At 40.6% G+C, this 19,664-nt stretch overlaps 2 protein-coding genes across 2 annotated transcripts; one reads left to right on the top strand and one right to left on the bottom strand.

Moving 5' to 3' along the window:
* Positions 1-4,677: 4,677 nt before the first annotated feature.
* Positions 4,678-5,996, top strand: LOC137779534 (cytochrome c oxidase subunit 5B, mitochondrial-like). Its single transcript, XM_068567405.1, has 4 exons — positions 4,678-4,840; positions 5,284-5,354; positions 5,432-5,531; positions 5,627-5,996. The coding sequence occupies exons 1-4, from the start codon at positions 4,741-4,743 to the stop codon at positions 5,737-5,739; spliced, it is 384 nt and encodes a 127-aa protein (XP_068423506.1). The 5' UTR covers positions 4,678-4,740; the 3' UTR covers positions 5,740-5,996.
* A 761-nt stretch (positions 5,997-6,757) lies between these two features.
* herc4 (HECT and RLD domain containing E3 ubiquitin protein ligase 4) lies at positions 6,758-18,284 on the bottom strand. Its single transcript, XM_068567406.1, has 24 exons — positions 17,700-18,284; positions 17,327-17,597; positions 17,050-17,209; positions 16,754-16,830; positions 16,442-16,663; positions 16,253-16,348; positions 15,754-15,880; positions 15,438-15,583; positions 14,802-14,878; positions 14,300-14,415; positions 14,078-14,137; positions 12,509-12,620; positions 11,257-11,446; positions 10,970-11,142; positions 10,727-10,846; positions 10,543-10,641; positions 10,298-10,465; positions 9,603-9,746; positions 9,223-9,389; positions 8,965-9,031; positions 8,799-8,881; positions 7,618-7,801; positions 7,301-7,403; positions 6,758-7,134 (listed from the first exon to the last, which is right to left on the bottom strand). Exons 2-24 carry the CDS (start codon positions 17,550-17,552, stop codon positions 6,926-6,928), a joined length of 3,126 nt encoding a protein of 1,041 aa, XP_068423507.1. The 5' UTR covers positions 17,553-17,597; positions 17,700-18,284; the 3' UTR covers positions 6,758-6,925.
* Between the last annotated feature and the right edge of the window lie 1,380 nt (positions 18,285-19,664).

Genomic DNA, 19,664 nt, shown 5'->3' with positions numbered 1-19,664 from the left:
GATGTTCTGGGATTAATCCCAGAGAGTAATAACATGATGCATACATTTCTGTGATGTATTGCAGAGCCCTGATGTAGCTGCATGATGTGTGAAAGTTTTGGAAAAATATCAATGTTAGCAGATAATTGGTATTTGTGATGATTATGTTGGCAAATGGGTCACAATTGTTTGCTGATTTTTGAATCATCTGAAGCAAACTGTCAATATTCATTTCATTTTTAAGGGACAGGTGCCTTATTGGGAAAAATCAGCAACGGACCTCCATCGTTCAAATGCACCTTCATTTTGTTTGTATTGAAGAGATTTTTCCTCATTCAATATATAACCTCTTGAATTCAATGATGTCATTTTTTCTCAGTTTTTCAATGTTTTCCTCATATTTCTCCTGGATTTCCTCATCTTTACCAAAGAGTACAATTCCTGCTGTATTTTCAGTGTCAAACTATGTTTTGTAGTTGCTGTAATCTGGACATTATGACTTACATTTGTCAACAGGATCCTAAATCAAAGATCATCTTCAGAGAGATGTCTGTGCTGTGTTTTTGTTCGGTGACGTTTTATCCAAACTTTTGCATGAACATTTGTCTTCATCAGACACAATAGAATAAAACGATAATACTAGAAAAAAAAGTATGACTATTATCAAGTCTGTGTACATTTTTGCTTCATGTGGTTCATTTTCCAAACGATCTATTACTCTAATATACATACAGTGGGTAAAATAAGTATTGAACATGTCATTATTCTTAATAAATATATTTCTAAAAGTGCCATTGACAAGAAATGTTCACCAACTGTTGATAACAACCCAAGTAATTCATATATACAAAGAAAAACAAATACGTTCAGAAATTAGGTTACATGTAATAAAATGGAATGACACAGGGAAAAAGTATTGAACACGCCGACTGACTTGGTACAAAAGCCTTTGTTAGTTGAAAACGCCTCCTGTATGAGAAACTAGCCTGATGCATTGGTGAGATTTTAGCCCATTTTTCCACACAAACTGTCTTCAAATCCTAAAAGCTTCTGTGGGAACTCTTTTTCTCTTGGATTCAACCTTATTGTTGCACCCAAGCTGATGCATTGGTCTCGGAAAGCTTTCTAAACTTCTGAATGGTACAGTAAGAACTGTTGGGCCATAATCCGGACGTGGAAAGAACATAATTTTATCATAAATCGACCACGAGCAGGTGATCCTCATAAGATTAATTTCAAAGGATTGAAAATAATTATCAGAAGAGTTGTCCCGGAGCCAAGGACCACTTGTGGATCGCTCCAGAAAGACATTGTAGGTCCAATTGTTTAAAAGAAAACCATAAATAATGTATCAACCTTCATGGCCTGTATGCAATGCCCACCACCAAGACTTCATTGCTCAAGAAAAAAGCACGCTGAAGCTCATTTAAAGTTTGCTGTATAACATTTAGACAAACGTGGAATGCTGGGAGAATATAGTCCGGTCAAATGAGACCACAATGGAACTCTTTGGATGTCATAATACATGTTAGGAGGTCGAAGGCCCTGCGCATCACCCCAAACACACCAGTGGAGTCTGGAGGTGGGATCATCATGATATTTAAATGAGCCTCATTAGTAAAGTTTCTGATGCTGTGTCGCGTGCGTAAAATGCACGCACCAAAACCCGTTAGCTTTCTGTATCTGTGCTGCTGCACTGCCTGTGATGGTGGCCATTGCTCCTCTCCTCAGTAAAACTCCACACGGAGGCTGCAGCGTTAAACCACTGTGTTTAATCACTGTGCTAAATCACTGCAGCCATTGTGCCGCCCTCTGCTGGTTCCAGCTGTCTGCAGCACATCTGCCAGTCGGTTTAGGCAGGTGTGCTGCAGCGGTCTCTTTGAAGGATCGTCGGCTGCAGGTAACTGACGGAAGCCGCGTTCCCCAGATTCGATCGTTCTTTAGAACTTAAGAAAGCTCTTCAGAAGGGTTCGGCTAAGAAGGAGCGCTAAGATAGGGGTGTTTCCCAGACGCGTTTTTAAGTGCATTCTGCTGTTAAGAGTGGGTGAGGCTGCTCTTACATTTCCTTCTTAGTGAAAGATCTTCTTAAGCTAAGAACGACTCTGGAAAACACATCCTTCTTCCACAGCGCCCTTAAGAGCGCTCCGAGAAGCTCTTGGCGCTTAAAAGCTTCTTAACGAATCTGTGGAACGCGGCCAGAAACTGTTTGCACTCATATCAACTACACATCTCTAAATTTAGAAATGTGGAGGATGCACAAGCATGGACGGATTAAGAAACCACGGGCCCCTGGGTCTGGACGGGTTTTTTTGTGAGTCCATTTTGCTTGTGCTCTTCTCAAGATTGATTGACCTTACTCAAGTAACTCCTATAATTTGATTACATTATCCCAAAGGATTTAAGCCTGAGATCAAAGGGTATAAACCTGAGATCAGAGCAAAGAACCTTGAAGTCAGAGCATATAACTTAGTCTGAGAGTTTAGTTTAGTTAAGTAAAGATTTATCTCTTTATTTATTTATTTTTAAAAAGATGTTTACAGATCAATTGCACAATTGCTTAACAGAATTGCAGTGAAGGTTTTGTTTTCCTAACGAGATGCCACTTGATCACCCTGACGACCTCACGTTTGTAAAAGTGCAAAACCTCTCCAAATGAAAGCTTTACCCGCCGGGTGCGGTGGCGCGTGCCTGTAATCCACGTCACTGGGAGGCTGAGGGTGGCGGACCGCTTGAACTCAGGAGCTCTGAGCTGCAGTGCACTATGCCGATCGGGTGTCCGCACTAAGTTCGGCGTCGATATGGTGCTCCTGGGGGAGCCCGGGACCACCAGGTCGTCTAAGGAGGGGTGCACCGACCCAGGTCGGAGACGGAGCAGGTCAAATCCCCCGCGCCGCTCAGTAGTGGGATCGCGCCTGTGAATAGTCACTGTAGTGCAGCCTGAGTAACACAGTGGGACCCAGTCTTTTTACACTCTTTCTGCTGTTCAACAAGCAGCTAAGACAACAACAATGGATGAATATGTTGCAGCACCTTCATCACTGCTTCTGTATATTCGAGTTTACAAGAAAACAATCAGAAACCATCAGAAAATCTACAGCGCCTCCACCTGGAGGAGAGAAGCAATGACCACCATCACAGTCAGTGCAACAGCACAGATATAGAAAACTAACAGTTTTTCTTTATAACATTCAATAAACTTGATGGAGAGGCGAATAGTCACAAACAAACACTTTTCTCTTGGTTTTTCCTGTTCAATTAACAAAAATATGTCCATAATAATTCTTCCAGCTATGAATGGAAACGATGGAAAGATGCTTGGTGCATACATCTTTATCTGCATCAACCCCTCTCTTAGATAACATTACCGTTTTTTATTTTGATTGAAAACTCAAAATCTCCACAAATATGATCATATCTCCCATAATATGATTTTCGTTTCTTCCCCTTTTCTACAATACCGTTTCATTATCAGCCAACAATGACATCCAATCCTACCTATATCTTAATAATCCATAATCCATGGAGTATTTGGCTAATGATGCTCTTATGAGTCAATGTACCTTATATCCTCTGATAGGGGCCCTGTTCTGACTTTAATACAATTATAAAGTATTAAATCCAATGATATGTTACCTGTTTTTTCCTATCATATTAATTGAAACATCAAACCTTCCTTCCAAATCATCTTTAGGCTGTTTTCTAAAACAAAACAGATTCTTTGTTGAGTTGTGCTTTCCCGACCTCTGTTTCCAGAGACATAACGGGGTCCATGGGTCCATACCTTATCTCCTTACCTCAGTCCACTCTCATGAAGTGATAGTTTCCCCCAGCTTTCCATGTGCCAGGCTTTCTACAATCATCCGTTTGGTGATGGTCCCACTTCCCAAATTTTTTCAATAAAACCTGTTTGCATCTGTCCTTTCTCCTCCCCAAATTGTGCATGAAAAATCCTCACATAACACACTATCACCCAGCACAAAAACCTCCTTTCAACCCTAGATGCAATGGATGACGATTATTGGCATTATCTCTGTTTTGCCTGCTGTGAAAATGACTTCTTTAACTCAACAATTATTTCCCCTAATTTGCCGATTCTGTCCTATAGTTGGCCTCTTCCTCTCTGACTCACCTTCTTCACTGCCTCTACAAATGTGATTGAAGTCTGACTTCTGCTTTATTTCATCGCTTTGCATCCAGTCGCACTGTGATTAGCACAGCGACACCATTCTGGTTATCTCTGATTGCAGCGTATACCTATCGAGCTTCTCAACATCTGGCACGTTGTCTTTCGCCTTTACATGTTTGGCTGTATGGCCAAACTTTTGACAGGTGTTGCTTTATGACACACACTCCCAACAGATCAAGCACAATCACTTTCTTTGGGAGCTCTCCTTCAAACTCTTGCACAACATACTGTCTTTCCTCCCTCTCTCCTTGCTGTTCTTCGTCATAGTGCATATCAACAATCTGGTTTCTCAAAACGGTTGTCAATTTCACTGGCCATTGAAGACATTTAAATGACCTTAAACTTCAAACTTCTCTCCTTCTTGATAACTTCCACTGCTCAGGCCGATGCTGAGCTACGATTGGCCAGTCCCAGTTAGAGGAGCTGGGCTTATCTGAGGGTAAATTTCATTGGATAGCACAGCCATACTGCTGCTCCTATTCGTTTGGACGAGCTGTCACTCAGACAGTTGTCGCTGGGGTCATTTCAGTCCAAACCGAGTGGCTTCAGGTCAGACTACCTGCTGCGCGTCAAGAATGGCGGGACGTGTACTTCTTCGAGTCTGGACAACAACAACACAACTGAGGAGCAATGCGGTGGCTCGGCCGCTCCACCGCGCCATGGCCACAGGCAAAGGTAGTGCTTATTACTGACATGGAGACGGATATCTGCATGGGGACTTCAAGCTCGCTGGTGTTTTATTATATGGAAAAGAAAATAACATTGACCTTTGACACGTCATGAAATAATTTTTTTTTTATGGTCATGTGCTGCTGCGCCTTCGCCTTAATGTGACTACTACGTCTGAATCAAACAATGAAGGTCATTTGGACTTTTGACTCGAGGAAAGGCCTTTGATGGACCCGCCCTTTCTGGCACGCGCCTGTTGGTCCGATGCCAGTCCCCCGATAGAGGACAGCAGCAGGATGGTGTGGGTGGCGTGCGAGTGCCGACGTGCACTTTTACCAAGTTCAAGTAACGTTAGACGTACAGGCCAGCTGTGATGTGCACACAGCTCAACCTGACCAAATCATGTATTTTAAAGCTAATCCGGCCCATATATATTTTGTGTTTGTCAGGAATACCAACAGATGATGAACAGGCGACTGGATTAGAGCGACGCGCTCTGCAGGCCCTTAAACTGGGAAAGGTGGGCCACTTAACGCAGTATACTGTGTTTAATTCTCATTTTACATGTGCTAATTGTCTTTTAAATTCACAACACAGGATCCCTACAGTATGCTAAAGCCCAGGCAGTATGCTGGCACAAAGCTGGAGCCTCACATTGTGCCATCCATTGGAACCAAGAGACTGGTGGGCTGTATTTGTAAGTGATGCACATTTACAGACAAAGTCCAGTGATCTGTGTGACTGCAATGGGTACATTACAAACCAGGTGATCCGTGATATAATTCTCTGCAGGTGAGGAAGACAACACAGCTATTGTGTGGTTCTGGCTCCACGAGGGAGATGCCCAGCGCTGTCCTTCCTGTGGTTCCCACTATAAACTGGTCCACCACGAGTTGCCCCATTAAAACTTAAAACTTAATTTAACACAAGCTCTGTCTGTACAAACAGGACAATGCAGACAGCCATATCTGCCTACTTCTTGGCCATATACTGCAAATGTGTGCATATCATTTCTCATTAAAATGTCACCTTGAACTGAATCGTCTTGATATGAATCTGTTAAGTTTTTGATAAATGAACATATCCTTCAGCACTAAACTGGACTACTTTTAGTCCTTGACCTGTCATTTAATAAAACACTGGAAATACTTGAATACCATTGATCATGTTCATTAACATTTCACCATAATTTCCAAAGGCACAATGTTGCAATAACCCTGTAATCCAGGAGACTACACTTAAAAAAAGAAAATTAAACAAGAAGACAGTATTTCATCCCCAAAGTAACTCACATTTATTTCTGTGGCTGTACTTTGTTTTTATTTGTGGATTGTTAAGGCTGACAGCCAAGAAAATCCTCTCAGGATCTAAAAGCAAGCGCTTTGCACTGCTCTCAATCAAACGTCACAACAGAACTTATGTCAAACATAAAGGAAGTTGGTGTACATTGTCTGGACTCAACCATTTTAATAAACCGGGGATGGACACAACATCATAATCTCCTGTAAAATTTCATAAGATTTACTGCAGTAGCCATGCAGCATCTACCACCACAGGGGAGCTTAAAATGTTACATTTTTGTTGAGACCTGGTCAGAGGTGTCGATTTAAAATCTTTTGATTTTTAGGCCACGGTGTATTTTTACACCAGAGTAGACATCACGGAAGCATCTCACTATTACGTTACATTAAAAGCTTCAGAAAGGTAGTGCTACTGCATTGCATCATATTTTACAGGTGCTAATGTTGCTGTATGCATACCCTGTACTCTATGGACCAGTAGTTTGCTTCATCGTACTCGTCACATCCTAACAAGAACATACCTACAAGAGCAATATCAAATGCAAATCAATTTGTAATGTAGCATCAAATACTGTGATGGCATGGGGACAAAAAGCTGGGAAATTAAAGTCAAGATTACCTGTGAAAGTCTAGACATCCAACTTTTAATCAGTTTTAGTGCCATGTGGCCTCCTCTTTCCACCCAGTGTCCAATTCTTACAGCAGAATTCAGGCTGCAAAAACAAACTATTTGAGAATGTGGATACTGTCAACAGTCTGGACATGAAGTTCTAGGCATTTCTGTGTACTATCAGGCAAGATTAAAGCCTTGATTGTAATCTATAGCTTGTAGAAGCTTCTCACGGAGTGGTTCCAAACTCCTGTACTTGGGTAGGTCCAGCAGGTTGAAGCAGGTGTGGGCCACAGGTAAGTATTGCTCCCCTCCGCTGGTGGGCTGGATCACCAGCTTCAGGCTTTTCATGCCCAAAATGGGTATGCGGTCACTTCCTGTGAGGAACACTGTTGAGGCAAGATTGCAACATTGTTTCACATTCATAGCTGTATTTCAAAGTGCAAGACTACTGAATTCAGGCGGATTAGTTTCCAACAAAACATACAAGTACATTCAGGTTGCCAAAACGGCAGCTTCAGTGATATTTTCTACACATGGTGGGTCAGCACTTACGGAGAAATTGCTTTTTCTTCTCTAAAGGAAGATGGTGGAACACCTCCCAGAAGAGCCTGATGGTGGGATGGTCTGCCCAGTACTCTCCTTTGTACTCAGTACTCTGAAGGGTAAGAAACAAGATATTTCAACTATTTAAAATTACTCAGCAAATGACACGTTTTGGGATACTAAACATCTGTTTATACTTCTAGATTCAGGGTTTTTCAAAGATTAGAAAATACCATTTACACAGGTGAGAGAGAAGGCTTAATTTTGTAATTATCTTCAGTAATGCTGGTTTCGTACAAAATGAGACATGATAATAGAAGCGAGACCTTTTCGAGCTCTGTCCAGTCGTAGTTGGTGTTGCCGATGACCATGGCTTGCAGTTCATTTGGCTGGAACAGCTCGAGAACTTTTCCACCGCACACCTTGTGGAAGCCTGCGTAGAAGCACTCAAACAGCGGGGCCACGGATGTGTTGAAAACATAGTCTACGTATGCACAGACAAAGTCTTGCCTACAGGAAGAAAAAAGAAATTCACATAAAAATAAAAAATAAAGTAATTTTGAACATGTTACATGTTCAGTTGAGTGACAACAATACGACCACATTTCTAAATGTAATGCAAAACACTGAAGAAGATTGATTCTGGAAAAAAGTGTGTTTTCAGTCTTTAAATCAAACAACATCTTAATTGGTGGGCTGTAAAGGTAGTTGGTGGATTTTGTTATGTTTGGAGAGAGCCACGTTATCCTTTTTCCAGTGGTGTTTCAGACGTAGGCCTTCTGTGAATGCCGTATAGTCCACATCACGGGCGGACTGGGGGAAACAAGTGTCCCGGGAGTTACTGTCACAGACCGACCCACTCAATACACGGCGCGTTCATACAGTCCACCACCAACTCCGCCACACGGCAGATGGGGCGTGGGGACCACCTGCGGAGCCGCTCCAAATGACGAGAAAAATATAAAAAGAGATGCTGTGAGCAACCGTGGGTTGGTACACGCGCCCCGCACATAGGGGACAAAAAGAGGGCTGTAAAAAGTAATGCATACAGAAAAAGACACGTGTCAACTATACTCAAAAGAAGGTTATGAAATGCTGGAATGTTGTTAATTAGTAATGTTGAATGTTGCGCCCGGTGCGTGTACCGACCCACGGAAGCGGCACCAGCGGACATCCTTGCCTCGCCGAGCACAATTACGCAGTGCCTCTCAGAAGAAGAGCCACCAGCAGCCAGTGCAGCACTTTATGACTAAATACGACTGCAAATGTTAAAAACAGTAACATAATCAGCATTTCACTCACCAGATGCACATAACCCGCTGTGGGAAAGGGGTCATCAGTAAGTCCTGAGATTCTAGGTTTGATGCTAGCTTCACTGACCAATCACAGCGCATGTTAATGGTCATGCAGGCCATATAATACTTCTTAATTAATTCTTTAAATTATAAGAAATAAAAAAATAGCTATAACTTCGTGATTCTATTTCTGACAATCAAGACAATTGTACCTGTTTGATTTGTTGACACTGATGTCTTCGCCGTTCCGCACCAGCTCCAAGACCTCTGTGGCGCCATAGTTCTCCTCCGTGATCTGGAAATGGAGGCAGTGTTTGGAACGATGTATTTTCCACTCCACTGTGCACCACAGAGACTGCCATTTGTCAAGCCTCTTACTGTGAAGTTCAAGCAGAAGGCCTCCTCGAGGTCGTCTTCTGTGTAGTCCAGTAACTGCTGCAGACTCCTGGTTTATGAGGAGACAGAAGTATACATGTTTTCCAGTATTCAAGTATGAGAAGAGATTGAACTTTTTCAATCAACACTCTGTGTGGTAATACAATTGCAACATTGGATGCAGTTTATAAATTACCATAGTAAACTGACATTCATAAACATGTTAAATGGGAACCTCAGATGACTGTTCCTTGATCTGACCTTCCCACATCTGGCATTATCTCTTTCAGGTCATCTAGTGTCGGGTTCTTTTTCAGAAGCTTCTTATAAAGAGCCAGAGGGAAGTTGAGCTCCACTATCGTGAGATTGTAGATGGCCAGACCACAGATTACCCCGATGAGGTTGAACAAGTCAATGTCCTCAAAGGTCTGTAAAGGATCATCAGACCTTTCATTAGAGGGCATACTCAATGTGTCTTATACATTCATTTATATACAAAGGTAAAACAATTAAATAGGTACCTATAAAAAAGTGTATGCCCATGTATGCCAATACTCCCTCTATTTGTTTTGCACTTAGATGCACTTGAATATAGCTTGGGATAATTCGGCGCCTACAAAGGTTAATTAAATAGGAAGTACCTTGTTTGAAAACCAGATGAGCCTGGACTCCTCGTAATAACGAAACATTCCGTATTTTGGATCCAGCAGCTCTTTCATGATCAGGAGGAAGAACTCCTTTCTCACTCCTCCTGCATCGACCGCCTCTTCACCCACGAAGATCACCTGCATGAGTTCACCAAACGTTAGAGCAACAGCAGCACCTTTTATGCCTCGATGGAAATGGCAACACAGTGTTGTAAATACACTGCATGTATTTTACAAGCGGAACCCTTTTACAGTATGCTAATGTTTTAAGAACTCATCCAACTATCGATGTCAGACAATGCATTACTTTATTAAAAATGCCTTAAATTAGGCAAGTTGTTTAAAATCATAAAATCAAAAAAAGAAATCCCCTTCAGCACGAGTCAGCTTTGTGTCTACCTGAAGAATGGTAGAATGATAATTACTCTTTGTTTAGCTCAGCTTGGGTCTGCACCTTCTTCTGGCTAAATGCTCCACTTTGTTCACCAGCTAGTCGCTAAATGTCTCTGTTTGCTAGCTAGCGCTGGGCAGGGTACAGTGGATTTTTTGAGCTGGATTCTTTTGCTGAAAACAGTAGTCTGTTGCCATCATACCAAACCAAAACACCAAAACCATCACTATGAGCAACATCTTTCACGCACTCTTCTGCTCCACGGTCAATGGAACATCTTAAATATAGCAGCTTTTACCTTGAGTGGTTTCTTGTAGTCAACATTTTTGGACTTCCTGAGGGCTTCCATGGTGTCTCCAACAATATTTTCTCTCCGCACAATCAGAATGAGGCACGGGTTGACGGATTCAACCGCTGGCAGGAACATGGAACTGAAGTTTTGCATCTGTGCCTGGTCCACTGCCATCTGTCAATATAACAAGGGGATGATGCATGATTGAAATGATTGCAGTTGGCATGTGTCAAATCCTTTGAAAGTATTACCTGCATCTGTATGACAGCATCAGTCTGAAGCAGTGTGGTCTTCGCTTGTGCATCAAACACAAAGGGATACCTGCACAGAGTCACCACACCATCGTGACCCTGAGGATACAGAGGCAGGAGCAAATGGTTTATACAAATGGCTGAACATATTAATGTAATTAAGTGACATCAGCAGTAGGCTCACCAATGGGTACATCTGCCTCTGAATCCATGTGACGTAGTCATTTCTGATGTCTATCAGGTTGTCTAACTCATGGATGTAGAACTTATCATACTGAATGATGTGTCCTGCCCTCTCACTCACCTGAAACCACAGACCAAACAATACTTTTGTAATCATCAGTTCCTCCGGGTACTGACGGATGTCACCGCGACTGCGGTAGTGACACTGATCTATGTGTGTGTTTTTTCTGTGGTCATTTCTCACCGTGTGCAGGAGCTCCAGGAGTCGGAGGGACGTGTCGAGGAAACAAGTGAAAATCCTCTGCTCTACTGAAGGAATACCCATCTTGTGCATCTGCAGCAGATACACCACCACTTCCTTGTACAACTCAACCAGCCGCTGGAAGACTGGGGACTCAAATGTAGACCACCAGTTTCCTGATGCAAATACAAGACCAAACATGTTGTAAGGAAAAAGTAAATGACAAACAGAAGTTGTTGGATCGTCTGTGGCATGAAGCACACAAAGAAAAAATACATTCTTCATCCTACCTAGCACCTTCAGTGGAGTCTCTTTCAGACTGAGGAGGGATTTGGCAAATGGGATCGCGATGGTCACGTAATTATTTCGGTCCCTGAAGAGAGCGCATTCTGGAAGAGTGAGGTAGAGTCTCAGGGCTTCAATGTCTGGAGGAGAGTTGCTTAGTCTGGGAATTAGGTTCTTCTCTAGACTGGCAGCAATCTGAGGGAGACAGATGAAAGTATATCGGTATGTTATGATTAATGCAGTGTTGGAACCCATCAGCTATCTGCCTCTCGGGGCAAGGGGCTAATTTGCTGGTGTTCAAGTGTAGTCAGAAATCCAGGCCAAGGCTTCTTTTTCTGTGCGCTGCTTTTTGTGCAGAGTCCGATTAGAAACTGGTTTTGGAGATGAGGAAGTCTGTTAATAAGCTGATTTTAAAACAATAAAAAGAAAAATGCCCTGACTCTAAGCTCAATTCATAAACACTATTTATCAAACACTGTTAAGGCGTGCAACGATGACATACTCGGGGGACGAAGGGTACTAATGGACGAGTCGGTTAAATCTCAGTTAGAATGATTGATTGAAGACGGATATCAGGGAGGCTGTAGGGAGAAGAATAGTGGAACCAAGTTTCTTAAACTGTATCATGCTATTATGTTACAACAGACTGGGCAAACGCTTGTGTGAGAAGACAATAAAGTCTTATTCAGTTGTCTTTTATTATGAAAGTAACACTTTCTAAGTATGGGAGCCAGAGTAATATAGCTCTTCACTGTTGACCTCTGCCCAGGATGTAATAAAGGGAATGACGCTCAATGATGTTGTAAATCCTCATGGTAAAAGCATTCCAGAGTTATTACAGAATGTTGAGAAAAGAGGGCTAAAAATATACACTCATTTACAGCACATGGGACTCTACATCTGCAATTGTCACTTACAAATAATAAATAAATAATAAAGGGACCCCTACTGAGATATATATATATATATATATATATATATATATATATATATATATATATATATATATAAACCTTATGTAAACTAAATACAAGCACCCAAACAAAATGATAGAAGTAGTGAAAAGATCATGCAAGCTGTTGAAAAGTGTGCGAGAAATCCAATACATTTTTTTAATGGTTTGGGCAATGGTTATGTACATCTACAGCGAGTATCATTACTGTCAAATATTAGTACAATTATATGTAATGAACAACTTGAAAAACAGCGACGTCGTCGCAGCAGCAACAGGATATTTTTGGTTTTCAGACCACTGACCTGCTGAGCGAGCTCGTGGTGATCTTGTTGGACCACTTTGTGCAACAGGAGGCAAGCTGCGTTCATATCCACCCCAGAACATTTGCTGCTGGTACTGTAGTGATCTGGATGACTGTGGAAGAGAAGCAGACCCATTGGTATCGGCATCATTACCCAAAGTTAAATGTCAAATACTCCTCCTTACTTACAAGAGACTGAATATTAGAAACATAATATCATCATACAGGACGTCAATCCATAGAACTGAATCAACAATGCAAATTAAGAATATATATAATATAAATATATATTATAAATATAAATTAATTAATAGCAGAATGATTGTACTGCATTCGATTGTGTACTTAATACCTAGTAACTCAGTAAACTGGAAAGCACAAAGTCAAAACACACCAGCTGACTATCATTATCATGTTTAAATAAAATCGTATCATGATATTACTTATCGATATATCTTGACATCTAAATCATTATGGACATGCACATGTCGACTAATGTTGTGGGGAAAAAAAATTCGAAGTTTGCTTTAACCACTCAATGCGATTAACAAGCCATTTATACTGGGAATTATTTTTCCTCTTATAATTTCACTTGAGACCCATATGTATATTTTGCACTCAAGTTCTTTATAAAATGAGAAAATACTTTTCAAGTTACTAAATTTCTACAGGAGTATACAAAAATGACCTCTACAACGTGGAGATTTCATGTGATGTATTTATTGAATTATCAGAAAATACTCATGTTAGAGGAAAAACATATTTGAGCTTTATTTTATATTGATTTACTGTTATATTCAGAAGCATATGTTGTGTTTATTAATCATATATACTGTTGTAAAGGCTTGTTAACTTGCATATGAACGCTGACATAGTTTGCAAACTATCTTGGTAGTCATGAGACCGGTAGTATCTGTATGCCTCTGGAGAAGGAACATACAAAACCTTGTTGTCTTTTGACCATGGCCGATGCAAGCCAATCTACGGGGTGAGAGGGAGGAAAGTTCCCGATAAGGCCAAAGACGCCATGAGGGCTTCTGTTGATTGTTTATTATCATGTATTTTGTCCATCATGTTGTAATCCTGACTCTGTTCTTTCTTTAAAGAATACACGTCCTGATTGAATGATTTTACAACCCAGTGTCGAGCAAGATTTCTCCAACAATGCCTTATCAGGAAAATTATGCCCGATAAATGATTTAGCTGTTATTTCGTAATGGCCAAATCCATGTTGCTAATACAACCTTCAAAAGATTTAACGGACAAGTTTAGATAAAACATGATATGGATATAAACTGGTGAAAAAACAATAAACCACAATGGGGGTTAAAAAAAAAAAAAAAGAATCAATAAAATGAGCACAGCCCAGCCTGGAAGTAGGTCTGATACTTCCAAGTTGCTAACATAAGGAAAGGTTTTATTTTTTTAATTTTTGGAATACAGTACATCAGTTATGAATAGTATCTGAATAAGAAGAATCAAACAAGTTTAGAAAAAAAGCATTGGATTTGATAGTAATTAAGACTTTCAGACCTGACTAGAAAACACACTTGGTCTTGGAAAGGATTACCTGGTTGACAGAAAAGATCCATTGAGGCAGCTTGCTGAGGAGAACACGAGGTCAATCTCACTAAAGGAATCATAAAAGACAAGTAAATAGTGAGACGACTTTTCACAAGAAAATCTCCAGAAAGAACTTACAGAATCGTGACAACTTGTAAAAAAATACATCGACAATGAACTTAATGTAACAATAAGAGCAAACATGGTTGTTGTGAGGAGAGGACTTTACTTGGAGATCTCTAGTGGGAGTCTTCCTGGGAAGTAGTTACACCACTTGTGTATGATATCCTCGGTCAAGGTGCAAATCTTTCCGTGGGGATCTTGTCTCCTCACATCATCCATGTTCTGGGGTTTATACAAAAAAAGAGGGTAAAAGTTAATAAAAAAGAATTCAATGAAAAGTATGAACTTAAATAAACTGAAACAAAGTTAAGTTAAGTAGTATGCATTCAATTTTGTCTTTAATATTTATAACAAAATAGAAGTGCTTTTATCCACTCTAAATAAATTAAATGGAGAAACTCCTTTTTACACTACTTTAAGGCTACATGATTAAAAAACAAGATCAACATGTTTATTTGAATATTTTCTAGTACGGTTGTTTAAAAAAAAAAAGTAAAAGTACTTTTATCATATGTTAAGACACAATTCCTGCAATTTATCCAAAAGATTTGTTTGCATCTCTGAGAAACCTGAATCTCTGAGAATCCCTTTTATTTATGACAACTTACATTGGTAGTGCAATAATGAGCAAAGCTCTGGTCTCCTCCGGCGTAAATTCTCTTGACATAACAGCACGGGTCAGAGTCTGTAATGTTACGTAATGGCAGCAAAAAAAGTATGAATAGATGAGTAGACTGGCATGACAAATATGTGTATATACACACACACACACACACAAAAATAAATGAAAGAGAGAGATAAAAAGTACAAGGTCTCATCCTTCATACTTGTGATAGTAACGTGATTTAAAATGTGTTGTTACAGCTACAGATTCTACTAAGAATCAACAACCAACCCTGAAGCCTTGAGCAGCCTTGGAATCATTGTTTTAGTTGTCCAGTCGATATGGCTCAGTGCCGTGTGTCTCACTCGGTAAAACCTTTACAGGCATGGGCTGATAATACAATTCATGATCTGCCTCAACACAACGTTTCACGAAATGAATGAATGACAAAGTGATCTTGTGAATCAAATCAGGAATAACCTTTAAAAACAATAATGTCATAAGAGCTTTATAAGCTAGTTAGCTAGTATATACAGTTAAGTACAAGTAAAATGTCATATTTGTGGTATATGAATTGAATTAAAGCTGAATTGTGTCACAGTTGCTGTGTGGTTCTGCAGCATTGTTCACAGCGTCTCACCTTTATCTTTGGAGGCTGCCCAGGGGCCTTTGACAGGTGCGGGGCTTTTTCTGTTGCAAGTGGAGAGAGTACCAAGCTGCCCGTTACCAGCAAGCCCAAATGAGTCCATCTTCCCACAGGAGGGTGTGAAAGCCAGTGTGTGCTGCCTTTTGAATGGCACAGGGATTTGGAAAATGTTTATTCTTTCACGTTCTGTTTCAATAAAATAAATGTATACCCTTTCTTCTGTTCACTAATTACTCAATATTACAGTATGTGCATTGCATGTGCGAGACACACAAGTATACAAGTTCCATGTTTAAATCATAAATTGTACCTTCCACATGAAATCTGGGTGACTACATTTCCCATGAGCTCAAACACTTTCCTAGGGTTGATCTCATGGTTTAAAGAGTTATGTCCAAGTTGTCCGTATCCTCCTGCTCCAAATGTGAACACACCTCCTTCCTGTAAAATCAATAAACAAGTTGTTTTGGTTCCTCCCAAGAACAGGAGTACGACGAGGACAAAATGTTCAGTCAGGACAATATTACAGTGTTTGGAGAGACTGAGAAAGCTTGTAGGATGCAATCGTGTCAGTGACTTGTGGCTGGTTGTTTATTAATCAGGAAACAGTCTTAAGGCAGGAGACAAGGTCAGCAAGTTACGCAGTCAGCCCCCTGCTGAAACCAGACAGGACATTAACCTGTTCATCCAACATCAATGGAGAATTTAAAAGAAGAAGAATGTTTCAGTTGGTAAACTATCTTGTTTACCAATAGGTCTCCCATACATAACACTGCACTGGTCTATTAAATAACCAAAAATGTTATAACTTAACTTAGTCAGCGCTGCTGTGTGATCTTCTCCACAGGAGATGTAAATCACTCTCTGGGATCTAAGGGACTTCAGCAAGGCTGGGAAAAAACGATCTGAAAAAGACCTCCTGACAGTTAGTCTGACTTGAGGGCTTGAATGCTCACAAGTAGTAGTAATAGTAGTGGTTTAGGATTTGCAGTCATCACCATTGCAGTCATTGAGACCCAGCTGACCAAACTTGTTGCGCCCCCAACCAAACAACGCTCCTGAGAGAGTGAGAGCGAAGCTGTGAGCACCACCTGCAGATATCTGAGCAAAAGGGATGCCCTGCAGAGACTGAATTATTTGGGGCGTGGAAATGCTCTGTCCATTCATTCCCAGCCCAAGTTGTCCATATCGATTCTGTCCCCAGGAGAAGACTTGGCCCCCTATGACAAGAAATAAACACAACACAGTCTAAATATGGAAAACATAATAAGCTGAATGGATAAATTTGTGTGAGGACAAACCACCCTCACCTTTTGAAAGTGCATGGGAATGCCAATATCCACAGGCTACCTGAGTAATTTGTACATCTGACAAACTCTTGATATTTCTAAAAAGAAAAATGCATTGTTTGTGTTTTTAATTTTTATGAATTCACTTGTTTAAATAAATCTCACCATACAATGCAAATGACTTTGCTATTTAGATAAACATGTTTATACATTTGGATGATTTAATTACATATGTCATTGCACAATACACCATGACTAGATAGTGTGTCACTCAAAACAAGCAAAAAAGATGATGAAACATTCGTGTCTAAATTTACCTAGGCACACGAACACATTCTTCAAAGTTATGCAGGCCCAACTGCCCATCTGAGCCCAGACCCCATGAGAACACCTGTCCTTTGTCATTCAGGGCAAGTGTATGGGACTCTCCACATGACACCGCCAGTATGATCTGTGCATCCAAGGCCACAACTTGTTCTAGTTAAAGACAAAGAGAAACGTGATTAGTGATCTCATAGAGTGTTTATACACACACACACACATCTATAAATATTTATATATACATATATATACACACACAAACAGTCCACCAACCTGGCTTCTTTCTGGACTTCTCATGCCCCAGCTGCCCCAGGTCATTGCACCCACAGGTGTACACCGTCCCATCCTCCAGCAGGAAGGCTGTGTGTCTGTGGCCACACCCCAAATCGCACACTTTCTTCCCGTGAAAGAATTCACATTTTCGTGGCTCGACCACGATCTCCTCATCAATCCCACCTAAGCCCAACTGTCCGTAGGAGGCATTGCCCCAGCACAGCATGGTCGCTCTCCCCTTCGGCTAGGCGCGCCAGCAGGGTCCCCGTCTCTGCGGAGGGCGAGGCAGACACATCGGTTAGTAACAACCTCACCGAGCGCGTTCAGATACGCCCATGATTTTGATTGCAAGATACACTTCAGCTGGTCTCACCTAGCGAAGTAACGTTAGCCAAATAACGTTGTGGCTAACTGACATTATCGCGAGCGCATGTAAAATACTCGCGTGCGCGCAGTTGGCCGTTTTGTCCAGCTGCTCGCTGTCTTCAGGATTTAACGACACAACCCGCCCTGTCCAAACGAACTCGGAGCTAGCCGGGTAACATGTAAACAGATTAGCCAAGAAAGCTACGGGTACGTTCACGGTTACGTTAGGTTCGCTAAATTATCAAAGAACAACTTCCGGTTTGGGCGTCTGGAATTCCAAATTAAAAGTTTAAACGTGTTTGAAAAATGTAGCTACTTGTATCGGGAAATATAACGTGACCCACAACTAAAATGTCTAAGTAATGATACAAACACCAACTGCAAAAAGCGGAAGTAACGTTATTATTATTGTTCTGACTGGAGGACCGCTAAATAAAGACAGCTCGCGAGGCAGATCATTGCTGTCATCACACTATAACTGTAACGGTAATGTTAGCAAGTAAACGGAAATCTGAATCCCTCACGGCTTGTGAAAGCAGTACACAAGTTACCGCAAGGTCTCACGTTACATACTATTTTTTTACAACGTCAAAGACCACATATTACCAAACCCGCCAGATCGGACAGTATTGTTGTCGTCCAGGGTTTTGCAAGATAGCTGGTTCGACTGATAAAAACACCGATGAGCACACTTTCAACCTTGGATGTCAAAGGACAGCGAGCGAGTTGTGGTAATTCCTGTCCAATGTCTTCAGTCCCTGTACAACTGCTCTACCCTGCTGGAAAATAAACCCACAAACATATCTGCACTCGACTGTGAATGTTCGTGTCTTCTTTCAGAAGTAAACTCCTGTTGAAGTAACAGCTGCACAGGCGTGTTCCAGTAAATGTGTTGTCTTTTAATTTGAAGGCAAACCCATGTAACCGGAAGTATACGCTTTACTTTCTAAAGGGGAAGAAATGTCACGATTCATCCACAGTGTTTGAGATAGGGCACACTTGCGCATGCGTATTCTTGCCGCTTGCACACGTACGTGAATGAACGTGTAGACTCTACTGCTCATTTTCATATCAACTGTCTTTAAAAGACACAAGATATAAATGCCCATAAAAGCATTCTATACAAAATAATATTCTACAGGCAACATACACATATATTCCAAGAGTGTTATATAAAAGAACTGAAAAATAGTAAAGTAAAACAATCTGTATTTCAATAAAGATGAGATCACACTTATCAAAAACATATATTGTAGTACTGTATACAATATTCCAATTATTTTTATTCTGTTCAAACTTTGCTCACTTCATATGCTCATGAGTCTATTAGGATCAGGAATATATCTGGACCTCATTTGTCTTCCTCTGCTGGACTTTTTTACATCAGTGCACGTGTTTTTGTGAACAAAGAAATCATTTAGTCTTAAGCACAATTCATTAGTTTTGGTGGTCCCACAGAAAAACAATAAAAATAAAACTAACTAATAGTATAGCAATACAACAATTAATTAAAACAATTCCAATACAAGTACAATTCTTGATAATCCTATTATAGAAAATATGCAGAAATATCATCAAAACTGCACTTAAGGTTCATGTTGAAGCAAGTCCAGGGGAGCTAAATTGAAATATCTTCGGTACTGTTCGGTGGTTCCTAAGAATGTATTTTACTTTATAGTCTAATTTACAAACTACAGGACTCAGACAAATGTACTGAAGCAAATAAGTATGATTGTACAAAAGTGAAATGAAATAAAAGTACTTTAAAGTACAGATATTTATTAACAACTTTACATACATGAGTATATGTACTTGTACATGTATGTTCCTTATAGGACTTGGTGTAAAAAATCTTTGTGGACAACCGCCACACAAAGGGGTTATCAGGATTATTTGATTGCAGTATTTGATGAATAAATTAGCTCGAAACCCCCCAGATTTTTGGTAAAACAGCAGGATACAGAGTAAAGAA

The sequence above is a fragment of the Clinocottus analis genome, unplaced genomic scaffold (assembly GCF_023055335.1).
Source record: "Clinocottus analis isolate CAN_PGR_092001 unplaced genomic scaffold, fCliAna1.0.p SCAF_8, whole genome shotgun sequence".
Lineage (NCBI taxonomy): Eukaryota > Metazoa > Chordata > Actinopteri > Perciformes > Cottidae > Clinocottus > Clinocottus analis.
Note: the sequence above shows the minus strand (reverse complement) of the source record. Positions and strands in the feature narration are given on the sequence as shown.